This window comes from Thermobia domestica, chromosome 7, assembly GCF_964235325.1.
Source record: "Thermobia domestica chromosome 7, izTheDome1.hap1.1, whole genome shotgun sequence".
Taxonomy (NCBI): domain Eukaryota; kingdom Metazoa; phylum Arthropoda; class Insecta; order Zygentoma; family Lepismatidae; genus Thermobia; species Thermobia domestica.
This window is the reverse complement of record NC_137460.1, coordinates 259159347-259182823: the sequence shown is the minus strand read 5'-3', so window position 1 is coordinate 259182823 and position 23477 is coordinate 259159347. Positions and strand designations below refer to the sequence as shown.

Sequence of the window (23477 nt, the reverse complement as noted above, 5' to 3'; positions counted from 1 at the left end):
CTATTAAAATGCAGATAAATCCTTCCCAGCTTCCATTATAACAGTATGCTGTCTGCCAACATGTAACTTCGAGTGTGTTCTTTCTCTGCAGTACTATCAGTCAGGGTAGTCATATAATCTGCTCGGCTGCTGGCCACATTTTCTTGTGTGGAGAAGTGTTCGCAGTTCAGTGAGCACTCAGTGTACATTGTAAGAACAAACGGAAGAAATGTTACTGTCGTTTTGACGTTTATCGTGAAGATGGAACATGTTAAAGGAATGCTTTGATGTCAGTACCAAGCTCTAAGCCCCATGAACCTGGTGATCTTTGTCTCGTTTCTCACAGCTGTGAATAACCTTGCGCCAACTATATGTAGAAATGTAGGGATAGATTGTGTTTTGGATGGGTGGTCTGTGATGTTATTACAATATAAAATACATTATTTTGCATTGTTAAGCACCTACCGATTGTTGCCAGTCCAGGACATGGCGGGTCCATAGCTAGTGGATAATAGAATGGCGCTATCTAAGTTGGGAATAATTCTCTGAACCAAAATAAGGACTAGCTCAGGAGTGTAATGCTCCCGGAAGTAGCAACGAAAAACACAGTTCTGATTGGTTGGCGTTATCTATGTCTTGCCACGTTGCATTCAAATAGCAGAATTCAGACAAGTGTTGCTGTCGGTCCTCGTGGCCGAGTTAGCCGGTGGGTGTAGCCGAGCGGTCTGAGGCGTTAGGCTGATGATCGTTAGGTGAAGCCCATTGGGGGTTCGAGTCCCTCTGTAGTAGCAAGCGTGGAATTTTAACTGTCCTCGATGTTTCTGTGTTCGTGTCCCTGTCGTGTCTAGTATTCCTGAAAAGTGGTTGTAGTAGGAAATAAGTCAGGAAGTTTTTTTTTTTTAATGTGGACTAGCACTATATGCTACTGACGAAAATCTCTTTTGGCGTGAGTTCAAACCCGGCCCGAGGAGTTTTTTTTAAACATTTTTATAACACTTTTTAAATTAAAATAATACGAAAATAATACTCAAAAATGTGATTTACTTACTTTTGTGCAGATAAGTAGTAGTAGGCTAGTAGGAACGGGTTAGAAGCCCCGCAGGGCTCGTTTTGTTGCCCTTGTACTCCATGGTATAAGGCTCGTTTTGTTCCCCTTGTACTAAATGATATAGATTTTGTGACCAACTTAAAAGAACTGACTAGAATAGCGCGTAAAACAGCTGGCTAGAGTAGCGCGCGAAAAAACGTACCTCCGGGAGTATTACTCTCCCGAGCGGGACGTCCAAAATAGGCCTTGTTAATTAGCAATAATGCAAGTAATGAAAAATAATAAAATATAGTAACCAAAATTTGTAATAAGCATTACAAATAAAATATTAACTTATGTGTGTATTAATAATGCATATGCATGTATATATTTTAAAGCTAAAAGTTATATTTCGTTCCGTTTATCATATTTACCTTGTACCGTATACTAGAAGGGTAAGAGTGCTATTATTTTATTCGATATTGCGAAAGTATCTCATTTGTCTTGTCAAACAGGATTAAGAAATATTTTTCCTCTCGTAATTCTTCTAGATATTGCAGCGGATCTTGGCACATACATTATATATAGAAAGTAGTATTTTTCAAGGTAGCTTATATTTAGGTATCTGTAACCGGTACCGATTACGGGGTGCCCAAATTTCAAAAAAGGGATTTTTGGAGGGAAATTTTCATATATATTCCAAAATCCTCTTCTTTTGTACATTATAAACACATGCGCATGATATCATTTAAAATCTTATTTCATTCTGAAAAGAATGACGTATTAACCATGATAATAGGGTGTATAGTACTGTGTTTAGAAACTTAGTTCTATACGTTCTTATTTATATATGAAATTCGATATTATCAAGTAGGATTGATATTGCAATAAAACTTGGAACATACATTACCTATAGACCATCGTATTTTGCAAGGTAGATTATATTCAGGTACCCATGGTCACGGTTGCTCCAAAGGGCAGCAAATGTCAAAAAAGGGATTTTTTGGAGAGAAAGTTCTCTATTTTACCCCGAATTTCCCTTCTCCGGTAGATCATGCAAAGATCTGCATGATATCATTTGAAAGCACGTTTTATTTTGAAGAGAATGACGTATAAGCCATGACACTCGGACCAATAGTACTGAAGTAGTAGTTATTTAACTGAAAGTCAACATTTTCCTCAAAAAATGCAAGTCTAAAAGGGTTAAGGGGGCTAGAGGGGAAAGCAAGAGGGAGAGGAGTGGGGACTTTTCAAAAATACCCCCTATATTGTGGTCTAACTTTATGAAGGAGTTTGTTTACGTAACGAAAGCCAGATATAATAATATTGGGATTCGAACCTTGGATCTCTCTTGAAGTCTTCCTTAACATCATTCATTTGTCAAAGACTGATAGATCCAATAAGGAACTGGTAAGTAAACAAATATTCTTTCTCCTACGGTCCTAGGATTCGAGCGTTAAACATCAGAGGCATAAGCCGTTTACCCACCATCGCTGTTGCGTCAGCTCCAAGATATGCTGCTCGCTGCCTGTAAGAGAATACAAAGTGGGACAGCAATGCATGATCTACGCCAGATGGATAGTGAGAGACGAAAGTAATGTTTGAACTTCTCTGTTGATGGGTACCTTACCTTCTGATAAACACTTTATGCCGCATACACTTTAACTCATACACATTGAAGCGCTAAAAGAAAATATGACTTATTAAGCACATTTGGTTAGCACTATCATCATTTTCGAAATGATAACAAGAATTGTAAATAACTTTGTATTATTTTGCACTATGTGGGTTACACTACATATAATTTAGAACAATACTAATATTTTTATATTAGTATAACATTTCACTCAAAAAAAGAAAAAATTTGGCCCAAAGGTTTCGGAACGGCACGGACCGCGTACGACGATTCCGGCAGACGTAACGACGAACATCCATACACGTTCATGAAGAAGATTTCGTTACATTGCCACTTGACGATGATAACTCGATGGTTTCATTTCTGGAATACACGACGAATCAAAGGGGAGTTTCTTCATTGATATTAACTGTGATGGTGTTCATTACAATAATATGATAAAGGACATTATTGATATCACACTATCACCACCATTAAATATACAAACTTGGTGCAGCACTATTAGAAAAGTATTCAATTCAATTTATTAATTCCGCATGAGAGCTAGTTCAATCCGTCCATGTCGTTTTTCAGAAGTCGACGCTCTCATCTCTTCTTCGCGCGCCACACTGCTGCCAGTTCACAGCACAAGAATACACTGACTAAACTAAAATATAGTTCGTAGAAAACATTAAGTTTTTGCGTTATTATATTATTACTAATATATAACAAATGGTTCACAAGTTAATAGAAATCACATTAAAACACTGATGGTTCGAATAAGTTGTACAATCAACGATTATTGATAGACTTCACATTGTCACGTAAAACTCTGTCATCGTCATGAGGACTTGTGCGTGGGCGTTTCTCTCGAGGGTAGCAAAATTTTTCTTCTTAATATGGGCTGACGGGAGGAAGCGAGACTGTCTGGAAAAGTGAGGTACCCTTTGGGTGAGAAATTCCTAAGCGTTGTTCTCCTCCAACTGTTGATTAGTCGCATTTCATTTCCAAGAATTGATGTTGGAATAATACGAGGGTTGGTTTAAAAATCCAAGCCAATCCATACTGTTATAGATGGCGTCGGACGGAATGTCCACTGAAGGTATCGCCGAAGTGGGCAAGAACCCTGGAATCCAAGTCTTCATAACCATACTGCAACACAACAGCAATCACAACACTCCATTAGTCCTTAGAGGGTTAATGTCATTTAAAGTTCGTTTTCACTGAAGAATAACAGTTTGTAGCTTCACTCGAACGCACATGATCGCGAAATTCGAAGAATAACGAACGCGAGGGCCATTTACGATAACGCGAGGGCCATTTCGTAAATGTCTTTTGAGTCCTATTTATTTTCATTATTAGTTTATATCATCATTTTTTTTTTGAAATGTAAACACAAAGGTAATTTCAATATTTAAATATAAATCGATAGTTATTTGTAGTTGAAAATACTATTCAACATCGTTCTTCACAATGTTTTTCAAAATTCAAACCAAGTTACACAAACATATTAATATACTCAATGCGACAATATATTTAATAAAACATTACATTTGGTAAAGTATTGTATTCAATGCCATATTTAAGAATACACAGTAAAGTACAAACTAAATGTATACCAATAAATTTGAAATGGTAAATTTACTGCAATAGTACTTCTTAATTTTCAGATAAACACATAGTATCATTCAAAAATATCGTATATCACGAAATAATTCAACTTATCATAATATTATTTTCCACGAAAATGAGGTATTCCTTCCTACTATATGTGTAGAAAATTTATTACAATGGAAACATCAACATTATTCATAAAATTCAAAAATGTACTTTCATTGACATGCTAACACAAGGCATTTATCAAGAATATTCGAAATAATTCAACACAACTAAAACATGCGATATAATACACACGATAGGTTCATACTTTATTAAGATTACATATTAAAAAGACATAAGTAAATATAACACTAAAAATATTTCATTTACTATGAAATGAAATAAACTAGGCATATGCGAGCTCGTCACGCTCGAAGTATATAAAAATATACTGCCTGCATTAAATTAACAAGACCCTAACCCATTTGTTTATTAATATGTTTCCATCCCCGAAGCAAAGTGAAAGGATAGAACGTTTGGTTAAAATTTAAAAATAATACAGAGGGGACTAATACGAAAATTGCCTACTCCGGGCATTACATAATATGAATAACCCATAATCTTGGAGGAACCTTTGCTTCAATGTCTTCAAGTTAAGACTTGACATGTCTTCGTATTCAACGAAAAGATTAATACATAGTAAATGCAACAATGGTTGCTAACAATTGGCATGTACACAACTTACTTGATACTTATTTATAGTAAGATGTCTCATTGTATATTCTTTTCAACTTAACAACGCGCCTGAAGGTGGGTACAGATAACTACCATACCTTACCACACCCAAAATTCAAGTATCCTCAGCTGATTAGTAATCCCAGAGGCATACTGATTGGTTAAAACAAATAAATTGAGATAACATATCATAAGTATACATTACTATTAATTGACGCATGGATGTTGTTTAAAAGTTGAAATCTTTACTGCATTAATTTAAAATGTGCTTATTCAGGTTTATTACCGAATGGTTTCTCACCAGAATATTTAAATTTGTGATTCGACAAATTTTTAATTTTGTAAAATTGCAACACTGTGATGGAATATTCTGTAAAGATTTCCCACACCTTCACAATTTGAATTTTATTTCCTTTCACTATATTTGAAAATTTTCACTGCGCAAATTCACTCTTGCACTTCGAAAAGAAACACTATATTTTCTATGATTCGAAAAATGAAATTTCATCGTGAACGCATTAACGAAAAAATATGCGATTACAAGTAATTTCGTATTACGTATGTATTTCAAATATCAAGATTTTAAAAATGGTATCTCTCCTTCAACATTTTTAGTATCTAATGAGGTGCAACAATATATGAAGTGAAAAAATTAATATTCAAAATTTTTCCTGAATCTGTCGGCTATAGCCATTAACGTGATACATACAATAAAATATTATTGTTTTTATTTAAACATTCAAAATTTTGTAAAGCACTAACAGTGTTGAAAAATATCTATGGTATGAAAAATAATTACAAACAACAAAAGAATTTTGTATAAAAGAACTTTTGCAATGGATATGACCAAAATTTATTTTTCATTGCAAGGTCAAAATATGGAAAATGGGCAATCCGGCTATGTGTTAATGTCGTTTACCCAATTCCTTTTCGTATTGGATTTATTACAACATCGTAGAGTAAAATTCTCATGCATTCAAAAATTTTAAGTTTAACTTCCATACTCGGCATCCACAGATTTTTGTTAATACAAGAATGTAATGTTCTATGAGCAGTGGATTTATGTACTACCTTACTATGAGAACTAGCAGTTACCTTACGAATGGTTTGTACCCTCGGGACATTTACTATTTGAGTGTCATTACCAATATTGGCAGCAAAGAATTTACACTTTCTACGTAGGCGTAATACCTTACTTACTTTACACACATCTTTGCAAGTTTTCAGGTTATTTTTCATTTTGGCACGGTGAAAAAATCGTTGCTTACCTTGTTTACTTTCCAAGCAAAAATTTCTGTTTCTAAATTTCTCGGTAGCATTTCGAGTTGAATACAAAATATTGGTTGGTGGATAACCAATCTGAACGTTTTGATTTAGTTCAATACATTTTTCCTTACCTTTTCTGAATCGAAATTTCATAGATTTACAAGTTGCACGATGTATGCCAAGCGAACATGGAATGGTTTCATTTCTGTTAAAACCTACAATTACGAATATGCATACTGTACCTTTCAGCAACACTAAAGATATATTATCACTGGAAAAATAACGCAACTCACCAATCTGGATTGGTTGCCTAATGCAGCTTACTTTAGGGTAATTCGTAACATGCCGTGTATACACCACAAAAATTACAGGACTTGTAGACAAACATTTTTTTCGAACAAGTAGCCTTGAGCTGGAGGGGGGAAACAGCTGATCCACCCACTTCCTATCACATAAGGGACAAGTGCAGACATTAATCTCGTCTGAAAATACTACAACAGTATCACTTTTTATTTCCCTAGTGGTGGTTATGTTAACCACACTCGTACTACTATTGGAGGTAGCCTCCATGAAGTCAACCTGCACGGTGTCAACATTTACACTGACATTTTCATTACTTATTTCATTTCCCTGAACGAAGACATTATTACTCTGTAGAACAGATACATTTTCCAGCTGGGTTGTAATGCTTTGTAATTGTACAGTATTATTATCCAACAACTGAAACAATTCATTCCACCTATTTTCACTTTCATCAATTTGAACAAAATGTAACTCTTGGACTTTAGATAACCTACCTTTTTTGACAGGGTTTGGATATGAATCAATATCATCGGCAACATTTTCCAATTTCCTCTTACAACTTTTAGTTCTAACCTCAGAAGGACAACTATGACGAACATGTGCTAACGGGTACACGTTAAATTCATCTGCGAATTTAACCCTTTTCGGAATTCTATTTTCCTTATCGGTTTGACCCACATTACCTGACACAGTATGTAAACTAACATCCTTACTACGTTTTTTGAGGATAGGTTTGATACTACTAACCACACTTTCAGGAGAATTTTCAACATTGCTTGAAAATAATTCTTTCTCCTTTTCATTGAACGTATTATCCTGATCACTACAAGAACTAACATCATTAGGATACTTTTTCTGTAGCCGTTCAACTATTATTTCAATGACTTTATTCTTGACATTAACGTCATCACATTGAAGTTTCAACTTTTTTGCTACATACTGAAAATATACATTTTTGCCGCGAGCACATTTCTCTTTCAATTTCTTGTATTGCTTACTTCTACGTATACCACGTACACGGAGATTAACCTCCTTTTCTACGTTTTTCCTATATTCACAATTAAAATTAAATACATGTTCACAAATAGCGATTTTCGCTACTCTATTGAGATTATGAGTTTCTGCATCGAGGCCTAAAACATTTTGAAACTCTTCTAAACAAAATGGAACAGTACTATATTTATATTCATTTATTACTGTACTGTAATTCTATCTGTGCTCTTACATTCATTAAATTCAGCGCTAACATTTTGTACGTGGATTTATGAGTTATATATTCTAAAACGAACACAAAAATATAAAAATGTAAATAACACTACATGTGAAAAAATGCAAGGATATATTTCTTTCGCAAAACATTAATTGCTAGATTCACAATTTGCATTTTCAGTAATTGTTTCGCATTCTTGTATGCATAAACCAGGACCTACCTGCGTTCGTACAGCAGTGTTTGGCTGATTTAACAGCTCATGAGAATTACTTTCAACCTTTTCGCGTAATTCAACCACATCTGCTCTTAAACTTTCAAATAGTTCAGTCAACTCTTTTTGATTTGCATTTAGTATTTGGTTAGTTGCAGCCAAATCTGCGGACAATTGTTTCACCGCTTCAAGCAGTGTTTCCATTTCATTGAGCGTTGACATTGTAAAATATTATACTTAAAAATACAACATGCAAATTAGTGGCATTGAATACAAACAGTGAAGTTCAAAAATCTGCTTTCTTCCCACTAAAACATCTGTCTTTGTTCGGTGCGTCATTTATGAAGGAGTTTGTTTACGTAACGAAAGCCAGATATAATAATATTGGGATTCGAACCTTGGATCTCTCTTGAAGTCTTCCTTAACATCATTCATTTGTCAAAGACTGATAGATCCAATAAGGAACTGGTAAGTAAACAAATATTCTTTCTCCTACGGTCCTAGGATTCGAGCGTTAAACATCAGAGGCATAAGCCGTTTACCCACCATCGCTGTTGCGTCAGCTCCAAGATATGCTGCTCGCTGCCTGTAAGAGAATACAAAGTGGGACAGCAATGCATGATCTACGCCAGATGGATAGTGAGAGACGAAAGTAATGTTTGAACTTCTCTGTTGATGGGTACCTTACCTTCTGATAAACACTTTATGCCGCATACACTTTAACTCATACACATTGAAGCGCTAAAAGAAAATATGACTTATTAAGCACATTTGGTTAGCACTATCATCATTTTCGAAATGATAACAAGAATTGTAAATAACTTTGTATTATTTTGCACTATGTGGGTTACACTACATATAATTTAGAACAATACTAATATTTTTATATTAGTATAACATTTCACTCAAAAAAAGAAAAAATTTGGCCCAAAGGTTTCGGAACGGCACGGACCGCGTACGACGATTCCGGCAGACGTAACGACGAACATCCATACACGTTCATGAAGAAGATTTCGTTACATTGCCACTTGACGATGATAACTCGATGGTTTCATTTCTGGAATACACGACGAATCAAAGGGGAGTTTCTTCATTGATATTAACTGTGATGGTGTTCATTACAATAATATGATAAAGGACATTATTGATATCACACTATCACCACCATTAAATATACAAACTTGGTGCAGCACTATTAGAAAAGTATTCAATTCAATTTATTAATTCCGCATGAGAGCTAGTTCAATCCGTCCATGTCGTTTTTCAGAAGTCGACGCTCTCATCTCTTCTTCGCGCGCCACACTGCTGCCAGTTCACAGCACAAGAATACACTGACTAAACTAAAATATAGTTCGTAGAAAACATTAAGTTTTTGCGTTATTATATTATTACTAATATATAACAAATGGTTCACAAGTTAATAGAAATCACATTAAAACACTGATGGTTCGAATAAGTTGTACAATCAACGATTATTGATAGACTTCACATTGTCACGTAAAACTCTGTCATCGTCATGAGGACTTGTGCGTGGGCGTTTCTCTCGAGGGTAGCAAAATTTTTCTTCTTAATATGGGCTGACGGGAGGAAGCGAGACTGTCTGGAAAAGTGAGGTACCCTTTGGGTGAGAAATTCCTAAGCGTTGTTCTCCTCCAACTGTTGATTAGTCGCATTTCATTTCCAAGAATTGATGTTGGAATAATACGAGGGTTGGTTTAAAAATCCAAGCCAATCCATACTGTTATAACTTTACTGAAAAATTCAGCTTGTTACTAATTAGTCCCGATATATAACCTTTATTGACTGGACTATTGTTTGCGTGTGGCAATTAAGCACTTCAAATACCCGCCAAATAGCAATGGCCTCATTTGATAGGCTGGCTGACAACTAACGTCACCTACACCACAAAGACAATAAGACGTGTTTTGGATTAAAACGTTCACTTGAGTGCTAGCAGAAAATACCTTAAAAGCCAACCAAGTGCACTGACGGGAAGTGTGCCATGGGGCTGCATCGAAGATCTGACGGATCACATTAAATATGAGTTTGCGTTAACGCAGTGCAAATTTTGTGTAAACCTGTTACTTTAATTTATGGCCCTGGTGTACAAACCCCTTATGTCACATACATATAAGGTGTTCAAAAGAAATGAGAGAATAGTTGACGTCTGGTGTGTCAGCTAAGGGAAAACATACAGAGCACCTGTTCCTCTATCTGTCTGGATTGTACTATTTTCCCCGGAAACTCCAGACGGTATGCTCCTGCTGACACTCAGTAACTTATTCAACGTACACAAAATATGAAAGATAACACTCCATTTAACCAATTGGTGCAGACTTGCGGAAAAGTTCCGTACGTTTGCAAAAAGGTAAAAGACAGACGGAAATTTTCCGTTTCACTAAACCAAATGTAAATATGTATGTTGTACACTTCATCACTATGTATTTTGTTCATTAGATGGCATGACAATGCAGGACTTCCATATTAGTCCTAAATGATTATAAAATATAATTGTGCAGTGTAAGATAACTCATTAAAAATGGGCCTGGCTAAACGCATTAAGATTTCCAGAAAACGTATGCGCTTAGGGGCTCTGCCACGGGTGGTCCGGACCCTACACCAAAACTTCCTAACTCAACACACATGTATACACTTTCTCAATAAAACTATATTTGTTTAACAGGGAAATGATTGATGTAGTATGAAAATTTGATCTTCCACTTCATCTGTTCTCTTTCTCTTATAAAAATAATCTAAACATTGTTCAGCGTAAGCTCTAAACTCCGATAAACAAAATATTTGTATCCTTTCGCTTGTCACAAATACGATTGGCTAGTGATGTATCACTCCCACTCCCCACGGGGAGGAGTAAATTATACACGTGCATTTTGACAATACTGTCTCGTGTTGTCCAGATACCTACAGCAACAGCAAAAAAGAAAGAAAACAAATCGAAAGACTAAAAATAATTATTTAAATTTCGCTGGTAAACAATTGTTGCTTAGTGAGTAAAGGTTTGCCTTGGTGTTTCACCACAACACTCGCGGAACCGGGATTCATGCCAGGCATCTTACAGGCTTGAAAGCAGAACACGTCTCCACAGTTGAATTGGCGCCATAATTACTGCGCATGCTTAGTGTTTATTTCTATTGTTTCATTAACCACACTCGATTGCAATATTATTAGAAAATCCATAATATATTTTTGTCATTTATAATAATATAGCAGTTTTATATGGAGTTTCATAGTAGAAGCAATAATCAAATCATATGGACTATTTTGCGGAGGAATACAAGCGTCGGTAGGCCAACAGCAAATGAGGGAGATTTAGTTTCACGTGGCTTTGTTTGTCGCAGTTTAGAGCTTACGCCGAACAATGTATAGTTCTATAATTTTTCTCTGAAAATATAGATGGAAGCAGTGGCGGGCAAGACATGATCTGAATATTTGTACATCAATGTTAGTTTCCCGGGTTGTTTGACGAAAGGTTGTATAACTAATAGGATACTATCGTTTTCAGTTAAAATACAGTAATTCATATTTTATTAAGTAAATTGACAAGAGCAACGGAAGTAGATATTAGTTCTTTGTACTCTAAAACAACAAAGATATAAGAAGAGATTTGATTTCTTGCTCAGGAACATCTTAAAATTCTGTCCGGAAAATTTTGTGATCAGACTATTTAATAAAAAAAAAAATTGCAAAACAAATAAATAGACACTATAATATTAATCATAGTAATGAACTATGAGGATTGTTTTGCAAAAGTTATATTGCAACTGGGGATTAAATGAAATGAAATGAAATCTGTAAGTTTTACGTCCCACGGTTATGCCGGTTAGGCTAAAGGAGACGGTGATGATGAGAAATGAATGAAATGGTGGAATGAAGAAAGTGGGAGGAAACGGGAGAACCCCGAGAAAACACACGACCACGGCAACTGGGGATTAATGAACTACTTAATTTTTAATTCCACACATGCTATCAACGTATGTTATTACTTTTAGAAAATAAAAGACGTACGGTACATACTATAAGCATATGCTACGACATTTAAAGAAATATTTGCTTTTGCAGCTTTCCGAGACATGTTCATGTCCATTAGGTGTAGTTTTCGGTTTCTTGGAACACATCAGAACACAATATTTAGAATCACTCCATACTCCAGTTATACAGAATAATCCTAAAAGCTATAATTATGTTGAATTCTCTAAATTTAATTGTACACACACTCGTACACTCCTAAACACACCACTTCACTCGTATATTACACTGCAAAACGATGGGAACGGTAGAAGTTTCTTATTACTTCCTTACTATTAGAAAGAAGAAAACACATTTTAGGAACTTTCAGTTTTTGTGCAATTAAAGAATAATTTGTGAACGATTTTTTTTTTTTTTTTCGAAATGTGCTCTGAATTAGTTTCAAAGCGTCTGATTACCATATCCAGCTCTTGTAAGAAAAAATGGAAGTATGCTGGAATTGTGCTCCAATAGGTTAATTTTTGGGTTATTTTCGGTGGCAATTAATTGTTGTACTGAGTTGATTTGGAGTTTAACGTCCCTTTCAGCAACTAGGCTGTATGAGACGGGACTTACTGATTAACGTGGAATTCGAAGTACATGAGCCGTGGAAATTAAACGCAATATCTGTAGCTTTCTTAACTCCACGGGAGGACAAACAGTACGTACTCAAGCAACGGCAAATATTATATGGCATCATTTTTTTTATGAACCAGTAATACATACAAAAAGTTCAAAAATTTATTCAAAAATCACATTTCCAAATGAAACGATATACATTAATGGGTTACTTCAAAAAGTAGGGGGACAGCTGCCCCCTCTGGCTCCCCTAATCGCCGCCCATGGGTGGAAGTATTTTAGAATTACTTGTGTTTCCGGGTGCAGAATAATACCCATTCAATACTACATAGACGAATTGGCTTACAGTATTGGACCTCCTACCCCAAAGCTTGGACCATTCCTAACAAATATTTCTGTATGCGCCAATAGATTAAAGCCAACAAATCAGAAAATTTGAAAGACATTGAAGTGTACAGTAAAAAACCGATAAACGGGATTTGTGATGGAGTCTGGGGCAACAGGTGCAATTGATGGAGGATTCGCTGAATAGTACAAGGGTGATTCAGAAAGTAATGTCTCCAAGCCCAGTACCTCGTCAATAGTACTGCAAACATTCTGAACTGTTTTATCATTAATGCACTGATGTTTAAGATATAGAATATCCCTTATTTTACCTTCCTATCTCTTCTCGATCCAGAGTAATGGAGCAATGTATGGCATCCAGTAGTGACATCCAGTTGAAACACCAGGCTGTCATTGAATTTCTAGCTTCGGAAGGTTGTGCGCCAAGAACATTAATCTTCGGCGACAAGTTGTGGATACACCATTACGACTTGGAAACGAGGCGTCAGTCGATAGAGTACCGCCACACGTCCTCTCCTCCCCCCCCAAAAAAAAATTCAAAGTTATCCTATCTGCTGGCAAAATATTGTTGACAGTCTGCCTCATCATCCTACCTATAGTCCGGATCTTGCATCCTGCGACTTTTGGCTCTTCCCCAAACTTAAGAATCACCTTAAGGGCTAACGCTATAATTATGACGCGGAGGGGAAAGCAACAGTTCGGCAATGGTCTTGCCAGCAGTCACCACAATTCTTCGCCGGCGGCATGAAAAACTTTGTTTCGCGTTGGCGCAAGTGTGTTGCCCGTAAAGGGGACTATGTTGAAAAATGATGCCACCATTTGTAGCTGACATTGCAAGCTTTCCACTGATACCTGTATCGGTGCTATCCGCCATACACAAATAAAGGTATCACCTTGGAGGCATTACTTTCTGAATCACCCTCGTATTAGGCGTTTATATGACTCAACCGACTCGCAGATAGTATTGCGTCACTGTTGGGAGGAATCAAACAACAAAATACACAAACTAATACTTAACATTGCATATTTTTCACGTGGAGTACATCAATAAATAGATAAATAAATAATACTGTATAATCGATCAGAGTAAGTTATCAACTGCCAACGAACGTCGTACCTTTTAACAACATAAAAATTCGTTTTCTCGAAAACTACGCATGACAATTTGCCTCAAGCAGTCGTTTTGATCCGCTTGATACAGTCTCATCTTTACACAATACTATGAAATGAAAATGAAATCTTTCAGTTTTACGTTGCACGCTTATGTCGGCTAGGCTGAGAAAGAGTAATGGAGCAACAAATGAATGCGATGGTGGAATCAAGTGGAAGGCAACGGGAGAACCACGAGGAAACCCATGCACACGGTGTTTGTCCATCACAAAGCGGTGAACGCTCTACTATTGAACCACCGTGTCTCATTGCACAATATTATAGCTACGCAAATATTAAAAATTTAAGAGTGAATCATGATTTTGGGCGACACCTCATTAACCCTGAAATAGAGTGTTCGAAGTGAAAAAAGAAAAGCAGAGGCGGTATGTTTTATTACGATTTTGACTCGACATAAAGGCTACCTAAATGTTGAAATACACTGAGGGTGCGTTGTCTAAGAGATTGCATTTATATTTACATAATAACTCTCCCTGTAGTAACGGGGAGGGGGAATATGGAGAGATTTTGATTTCCCGCCATTAACTTCCTGAAAAAATATAAATATCCCCTTATGTTGTATTATAAAGAATTATACATGAAAATGCTCAAAAACTAAATGAAAATATTAGTAATTTCCTGCGTAAAACCTCCAGGTCGTCCATTCGACTAAGGAGTATGCCAAACCCCTGGAAGGTCTGTCCCCCACAGCAGACAACCCCTAAATCCGTCCAAGCTCAAAACACATTTATATGCATTAAGGCAGGACGACACACACGCACACACACACACACATACATACATAACAAAGAAACAATTCAATATGGAATATCAAAATATAACCTAGATGAACTTCTTTGAAGACACATTTTAAAAACAAAAGGTAGGAAAAAGATAACAAAAATGTAGGTGTTGTCAACTTAGAAATAAATTCAACATAAGAAATTAAAATCTTTCTACATGCAAAGGTGTTCGCCAATTACTGAGTATAAAAATGGATTTATTAAAGATATTTAGTATCTACTTTCCAGTGACGGTATGAAATGAAATGAAATGGGAGTTTTACGTCCCACGCGTATGCCGGCTAGACTAAAGGAGACGGTGATGATGAGAGATGAGTGAAATGGTGGAATTAAGAAAGTGGGAGGAAACGGGAGAACCCCGAGAAAAACCCACGAGCACGGTGTCTGTCCACCACAAAGTTCACTTGGCGGTGGCTGGGATCGAACCCGGGGTGAACGCTCCACCACTGAGCCACCGCGCCCCCCTCCAGTGACGGTATGTTTTAATCATTGAAAAACAAGAGACGGTATGCCTTCATCACTAAAAAACCAGAGGCGGTATGACATACCATCGCATACCGTCTCTTTTCGACCACTGCTGAAATATACAGAGGGGTTCTATGAGAGTTACTTACAAAATGAAAGGAAATCTTTGGATTTAGGCTAAGAGAGACGAACGATTAAAGTAAATTAATAAAGATGGAATAATTGGTGGAATGATAATGCGAGAGAAAACGGGATCACCCTGAGAAAACCCACAAACACGATGTTATCCACCAGAAATTTACTTGTCCAGGGATCGAAACAGGGACCCCAAGCACCAGAGGTAAGCGTTCTACTACGGAGGCATCATGCTCTCCTTTGTTCACTTACAGAAATCGCACCATTTGGTTTGTATTCCTAGTTGGTATCATATTTTGGTAGTATGTTGACGTGCTTTTGTTAAATATTAAGTTAATTTCTCGCGGCATATATTTACTTCCCGGTTTCCTGGTGTGTGTATTGCTAAGTGTCCGTTTTATTTAAAGTTCTGTAAGAGGTTTCATTTTTTAAAAAATTAGGTTGTCATGAATCACTTCGAAACAACTAAGAGTAACTTTGGAGGATACTATATGAAATATTATTGCTGAAGTAAGTGACGGACATTTTTGAAAGAGCTAGTCGAAGAAAACGTCGAAATTCAGCTCAGAATAAATACAACATTCCGTCCTACAAATTTTTCTAAAATATAGACCTACCTAGCAAGTATCAACAGCTGTACTTTACTAACAATCTCAGCAGTTTACTCATCTCCAAAAATCACGTTAAAATTAAAATAAAAGCATTTCTATCGAATTTAGTAATACAAATAGGAAGTATTTGATCTTCACCAGTAGCCCATCGGCGTACTAAAAGATGCAAAGAGAAACTATTTGTGAATTTGATGGTTGCCATCTTCTTTAGTGTCATATGAAGAGCTTTATTAGTTCATACTTCAGGATTAATTTTATCTTGATACGTGGCATGGCTATAGTGCAGCGTTGATTTTTAGGTTGAGAAAAAATCTCGAAAACAATTCATGAGGATTTACGAAGCGCATCCAGAAAGTAACTTTCCTACGCGTACCATATGTTGCGCGAAGTGACTACGTGCGCGTGAGAGAGTAAGGTCTTAGCAAGGCGTATGCGCTAGCGGAACTTCCCTAGTGCTGTCAGTAGCGTCGTAGCACTGGTTGAAGCTGGACGTTCCTATTCTAGCTTCCGCCGCGTGTGAAGTGCGAGCAGTGCTAGTTTTAAAAACACTGCGGAAATTAAGACGGGCCATTCAGAACAAATGGCGTGGGATGCTTAGTGCTGGTGTTGTCCTGCTTCACGATAATGCCCGCACACACACAGCTCGCCAGACAACAATGTCCTGCAGTAGTTAGGCTGGGACATTTTGGATCATCCACCGTATAGCCCGGACCTCGCTCCGAGCGATTATAATGTGTTCTTAAAACTCAATGGATTCCTGTCAACATTTTCAGAATGAAGGAGAAACGGAGGAGGTTGTCAAACAGTGGTTTTAATCTCAGGCGGCCGAGTTCCATGACAAAGGTATAGACAAATTGGTCCCATGTTATGACAAATGTCTGAATTCCGGTGGTGAATATGTTGAAAAACAGCTCAACATATCCTGTACCCGGTACAATAAATGTTTGCATTTAATTTTCGTTTGTTTTCGTTCAAGACCTTTGTGAGCGCCTCGTATTATTTTGTTCTGGTCAGTGAGGTATATGCCATATTTTCCCGTTAGACACTAAGAATTTTGTTTTAAATTCAAAACAGGGACAAGATTTATATATGTAATACCGACCTATGATTTTCGAGGGATCCGAAAATGTACTCCCACCAGGAATGGAACCCAAGGTCCACATACCAAAAGCTTTAATGTAGTGATTTAGCTAGGGGGACCTCAGAAACCATCTTTTTCTGTTTTGCTTAATTTTTTTTATATAGACTTGTTTCTATATATCTTTGTTCTTTCTTTCAGGAGAAATCCAAAACAAAGGTATGGTACTTCCGTTTAGCCCAGACATCTACAGGCCGATGCTATCCCGTTTGAAGCAGGAAGGAATAATGCCCACTCAGAAATCGATATTTCTCAATTAATAACGTTGGAATGAGATGGTGGAAAAGGAACTTAATGGAGCAAAGTGATGTATTTTTCTAGTAATTTTTTAATGTTGTTATTATTATTATCATCTGACAACCTTTGTTTTTATCAACTTTTTCCGTGTACCTGACTTAGTTTTAGGTGTAAAAAAACTGTGTTTATTACTTTTTGAGATAATTTATACATACAGAAAATTTGTCCAGAGTAATACTGAATGAACTTTTATTTTTTGATGGTTTTATTTGTGTAGAAAGTTTATGAAAAGATGTTTTGATTATATGAATAAATATATATATATATATATATATTAAGCAGTTGCTTTCAAATTGTTTGTCGAAATGTTGCCATTAAAAACCATAGATATACCTAGGTAGTTAAACCTTATAAAGTAAAATGAGGTTATGTATTTAACCTAGTAAACTGTAAACCCGCTCGCTAACATTTTATCAGGTAAAAAGGGGGAAGAGTACGAGGAAAGACTTACTACAACCAAGGGCGCTTAACAGGTCCGGTGCCATATATTGATTTCCAGTCACATGATAAGTGTGATTAGGCGGAAACTTCAGGGAGTTTACTAAATAAAGATTCATATGGCACGCTGATAGGGTGAGAGTGTACAGGGAAGAAATTTAGTAAGAACAGAATCTAACAATGTATCCCAGTTTCTCTGTTATATCTGAGAAATAGGAGAAAAAATGAAATCTTTACGTTTTACGTCCCGCGATTATGCCGGGTAGGCAAAAAGAGATGATCATGGGAAATGAATGAAATGATGGATGAACAAAATTGGAGGAAATGGGAGAACCTCGAGAAATTCCGCGCACACGGAGTTTGTCCACCAGAAAGCTCCCTTTGCGCGAGCTGGGATCGAACCAAGGATCCCATGCACCAGAGATGAACGCTCTACCACTGAGCCATCGCGACCTCCTGAGAAATAGGGGAGTTCCAGACCATAACGATATACATGAAAATGAATAGAAATTGTTAAATTTTATTTAACTGCAAGTGTGTGTGGATTTACAAAAGTATATCAGAGAATAAGCGCTAGAAGAGCATAAGTAAGAGATACAGCTCTGCTAATTAGCTGGTTTTATATACCTACGTATATATACATACCAGTAAATTCAACATGACCCTAGTAGCAGAAACAACTTGCAAACCGCTTGATGTAAGCTTTAATTTCAAGTCCGCCAAGCTTACAACCCGCTTGATTGGAAAGTGTGGAAGCATGCCGCAAGCTGGATTCCAGTAACGAAGTTACATGGGAGTAACCTTGCATTTAATGTTCCATTTAAGCTTGACGCAAGCGTTTTACAAGTCAAGTCAATAGCTAATGAACGGCCAGTAATATGGCGCTCTGAGAATAGTCTAAAGCATCGTTTGCAAGTACAACAAAAGGCTGATTGTATGAAAGTACGCGTTTCAAGTTGAAGCGTAGAAAGTCAAAAGCTAAGCATGCGTCAACTGGCCGGAAGCTTTCTTGCTACTAGGGGAAGATTAACAAAAGTTATGAGATGCGCTAGAAAACAAATAAGAAAAGAGAGCACCTGATAGATGAAGTTGAGCAATTCTGTTAGTTACGTTGTAAAATAACAAGTGATAATAGGTGCCGATAAGATGTAAGATCCAAAATAGCTCAAGCGAAGAAGACATTTGAAGAAAAGCTAGAAATAAATGAAAAGGAAGGGATATAGGGAAGGATGGAAGGCTGTTTCAAACTAATCGAGAGACTGCTGATCTGAGATAATAACATAAATAAATAAACAACACTTCCCACCCAAAGATAACGATCAATGTACTTTTTGGCGCCATACAAATTCGTATTTCTCGTTTTTCTCAAAATCTACGCATCAGAATAATCATGTAATTTTATTCAGCTTGATGTGACCTATCGACTGATACGTCTATTAACTTTGGACCTTATTTTAGTTAACACAGAATACTTTAACCGAAACATGGGTCCCTGAGACCCAATGGTAAATTTTAAAACATAATGGGGCACCCCTGGTTGCTCGTGAAGGTTTAAGTTCATTTGGCTCTTTTATTTTATACTTTCATATACCATGTATCTGAGGTCTTGTGTTTCTCAAACGTTCCTGAAACTCATGTTTCGGTTAGAGTGTTAAAATTTAAGAGTGGATTAAAATGTTGGACTATATGTCATTACTTATACTACGCACTGTCATACGAGATGCTACCCAAAATATCCGAAAATGTCGTTGTAAAAATCAGAAAACTATACTTACGTCCTAATGTCCTCCGTCACCTTCAAAGTAATCTCCTCCGGCATGTAACGATCCCAGCGTTGTTCCCATTTTTCAAAGCACTCCTGGAAGTCCGCAGGGTGAAGGGTTCAGGACCCGTTGCGATTCCACTTGGAAGTCTTCAATGGAGCCAAAACGTCGACCTTCCAACGCGAGTTCCATCTTGGGAAACAGGTAGAAGTCACACGGGGCTAGATCAGGGGATTAGGGAGGGTGTGGGACGGTTGCCATTATAGCCAGAAATTCCCTCACAACGAACGAGGTGTGCGCAGGCGCGTTGTCATGGTGCAGCAACTAGTTTTTCCTTTGCCACAGCTCTGGCCGTTTGCGCTGAACATCTTCCTTCAGTCTCGAAAGCCTCGTAGTAACACTTCTCGTTTGACATTCTGATCAGATGGCACAGTTCCTCGAATGTCGAAAAAAATTAGCATCATCGACTTGATGTTGTTCCGAACTTGTCGAGCTTGTTTCGGCTTTGGAGAGGATGGCGTTTTCCATTGTGATAGTTGCTGCTTCGTTTCCGGGTTATAACCATAGACCCAAGATTCATCACCTGTAATGACTCTGGATAAGAAGTTTGGACGCGCTCGAACTCTTTGTTGCAGCCCGGTGCACGTCTGAATCCTGAGATGTTTTTGGATGAAGTTGAGAAGGCGAGGGATAAACTTCGCTACAATTCGTCTCATGTTCAGTTCATCGGATAGAATTCGTTGATATGAACCGTACGACAGTCTGAGTCTGTTACAAACATCGTGAATTGTGTGCCTTCTGTCTTCGCGAATCACATCACGAACTTCCATGATCAATTTCCAGTTTTGTGCATGTTGACGGTCGACCAGAATGTTTGTCATCTTCCGCAGATTCGTGGCCTTCTTTGAAATGCTTGAACCAGTCAAATGTTTTCGCTTGACTCAGCACACTCTCACCAAAAATGACCCTTTCAACTTGCGGTGGGTTTCGGGTGAAGTTTTCTTCAACTTGACACAGAACTTGATTGCAAATCCATTGCACCTTAACGTCAGCCATTTAACAAATAGCAGAAGCACTGAAACACGTCCTGACACGCACAAATGTAACTCAACTGAATGCGAAAAAGACGACACAACTTTGTGGTTCAGTAGCTAATATAGGTACCTCGAGACTAGCTGCAGAATGCCGTAGTGCTACTGGTTTGTCCGGTAAAAATCTCGGATATATAGGGTAGCACGTCGTACAGCATTGGTAACGTAGTCGATAAGGCACCTAGTTGCTACCGGAAAGTTCGGCTTCTATCTCCGGTGAGATTAGGATTTATCTTGTACCCTCGTCTAAATGCGTTCAGCTATTTCATCTAGACTCTGTCGAGTAATATTCTGGAGTATTTAAGCCGTCCGGACTGTAGTGTTGACTTCACTATCTGCTGTATCTCTCGTATGGGCCCTGACCAGTCTTTCTTCATACCACCTTGGACCACGTTTGCTTATCCCTAATAAGAGAAGTGCCTTCATCTAAGTAGAATGTAAAGGTGCGACTAGAAGTTTTCATATTAAGAATCTTTGTAATGACAAATATTTGTTAACATTCAAAAATAATGGATGCCTAAATTCATAGACTGATTATCAAAGAGGGTTTGACAAAGTTCCAGGACTGATGGCTGAAAATGAGTGTATCACATGACACTACAATATTCTTCTTATGTAGGACTTCTGCTGCCTTTCTGAACATTCCTCTTTAAATATACCCTCGTTTCCATTGTCAATTTTTTAGAGCATCTGTTATCGGGTCACCACCCTGGTTCTCATTGTTATGGATTCTAACTACGGGGGGCCGACCATTAAGTTTTACTGTACGTTAGGTAAATCAGCAACAGAGGCTTACGAGATGTGATCCAGCAATGAACGGCGCGACTCCACGGACCTAATCAACTCCGTGCAGCACTCGAATCTCTGAATATTTTGCTTTTACTTGTTAGTCAAAAATACGGCACAAACCTACCACAAATCTTCCTTTTCCCCAGATCTTCTTTCAGGATCTGTTAAATCGTTTTGCAGTTGATGTGCAGCACCATCCTCAATCATGCGGACGGTCTTACTGCAGCAGGTCGCGACCACGCTTCATATAATCTCTGAACTATTGGTTGACCGACGTCTACTTCTGGGATCATCAGAAACGTCTATACGTCCATCACGAAATCAAGCGTACCATTCAAACACACAATCTCGGAATAGGGCATTCTTGGAGTAAATATTTTGATCATTTTCCTAAGTTCCATTTTGTTCCATGTAAGAATCCATAACAATGGGAACCAAGATATCTTCCATGACCGGGAGGCAGTTGCTCTAAAAACCCATCGCAATGGGAAGCACATAATAAAACAAGTTTCTGTCATTAGCAGTTGCATATTACGAGTAGAAGTCCTAAATACCAAACCATTATATGAGAAATGGAGGAAGAAAACAAATTATTACTTCCAACTTGTCCTTATATGGCTTCTCCAAACATGACAGGGTCTACGATACAGTTAATGTGAACTAAATAACTGAGCATCTACCTCAAGACTAGAAATGTGTGGCTACTTATTACGACAGAGTTTGGGTACCATTGTAGGTACCGCAACGACGAGGTAAGCCGGAGACCCGAGATGATACACGGTGTAGTCGTACATTTTCACTCTATGAATTTCATTGATGGCTTCATCGTTTTTTCCCCCATGTCTTGTTCTGGAAGATGTTTGTTTGATATAATAATACGAGAGTCGTCCATAAGTTCAGAACGTTTTGGCATGGCTAAATAAAAACAAAAGATATCAGCACAAAACTTGATTTACAAAGCCACAGAACCTTACCCTACTTTTCTATGTAATCGGCATAGTTGTCAAGACACTAGTGATAACGTGGGACCAATTTTTCAATGCCGATGTTATACTCATTTGCCGCCAAAGATTTGAGCCAGGCTGTCACTGCTTGCTTGAGTGCCTTATCGTTTGCAAACTGTTAGTAGCGCATGACTTGAGAACAGTTTTGCCGCCCCCGGATTCTGGCGCCCAGATCAATGACCTAGGGGTACTTAGGACCACTCCCCTTAAATTTTGGAAATTGCCAAATCTAAAAATTGGGCATGGTAGCCTAGGACCATAGTATGCACCTCTATTAGTATTGGGGGTCTATCTCGTTCCCTTTCATGGGTAAAAAATTGCCAAAATGTTAAATTTCGGGGTTTTTTGACCTAATTTATCCCCTTTGTTGAGGTGTTATTATCTTATATAGTTATATGGGCGTATCCAGGGGTCCATTCCCTTTCATAAGACATGGGTATATTGGTGCAGCCTTTTAAAAATTTGGGAGGGGTACTTTGGCCCACCCCTTAAATTTTGGAAATTGCCCAATCTAAACATTTGGTATTATAGTATAGGACCCTAATATAGATCACTATAAATTTGGGTGGTCCACCTTGTTCCCTTTTAGGGATACAAAATTGCCAAATTTTAGTACAACCACGTGTTTGGTTTTTTGGCCCAATTTATCCCCTTTGATGAGGTCCTATTACCTTATATGGTCATGTATAGGTGTCCATTCTCTATCATAAAAGATAGGTACATTGATGCATCCCTTTAAATTTTTGGGAGAGGTACCTTGGCCCACCCCCTAAAATTTGGAAATTCTCCAATTTAAGCATTCGGTATTATAGTACAGGACCTCAATATGTATCATGATAAATTTGGATGGTCCACCTTGTTCCCTTTCATGGGTAAAAGATTGTTGAAAATTAGTATGACCA

At 37.5% G+C, this 23477-nt stretch overlaps 1 protein-coding gene across 4 annotated transcripts in view; it reads left to right on the top strand.

Annotated features, from left to right (window-relative positions):
- LKRSDH (lysine ketoglutarate reductase/saccharopine dehydrogenase) overlaps positions 1-17760 on the top strand; it is a 194675-nt gene extending 176915 nt beyond the window's left edge. For all 4 annotated transcript variants that reach the window (XM_081766216.1, XM_081766219.1, XM_081766217.1 and 1 more), the window contains one exon: positions 17335-17760. In XM_081766216.1, the coding sequence (XP_081622342.1) occupies positions 17335-17453 (119 nt within the window). In that variant the 3' untranslated portion in view covers positions 17454-17760. The remainder of the gene's footprint in view (positions 1-17334) is intronic.
- Positions 17761-23477: the final 5717 nt, after the last annotated feature.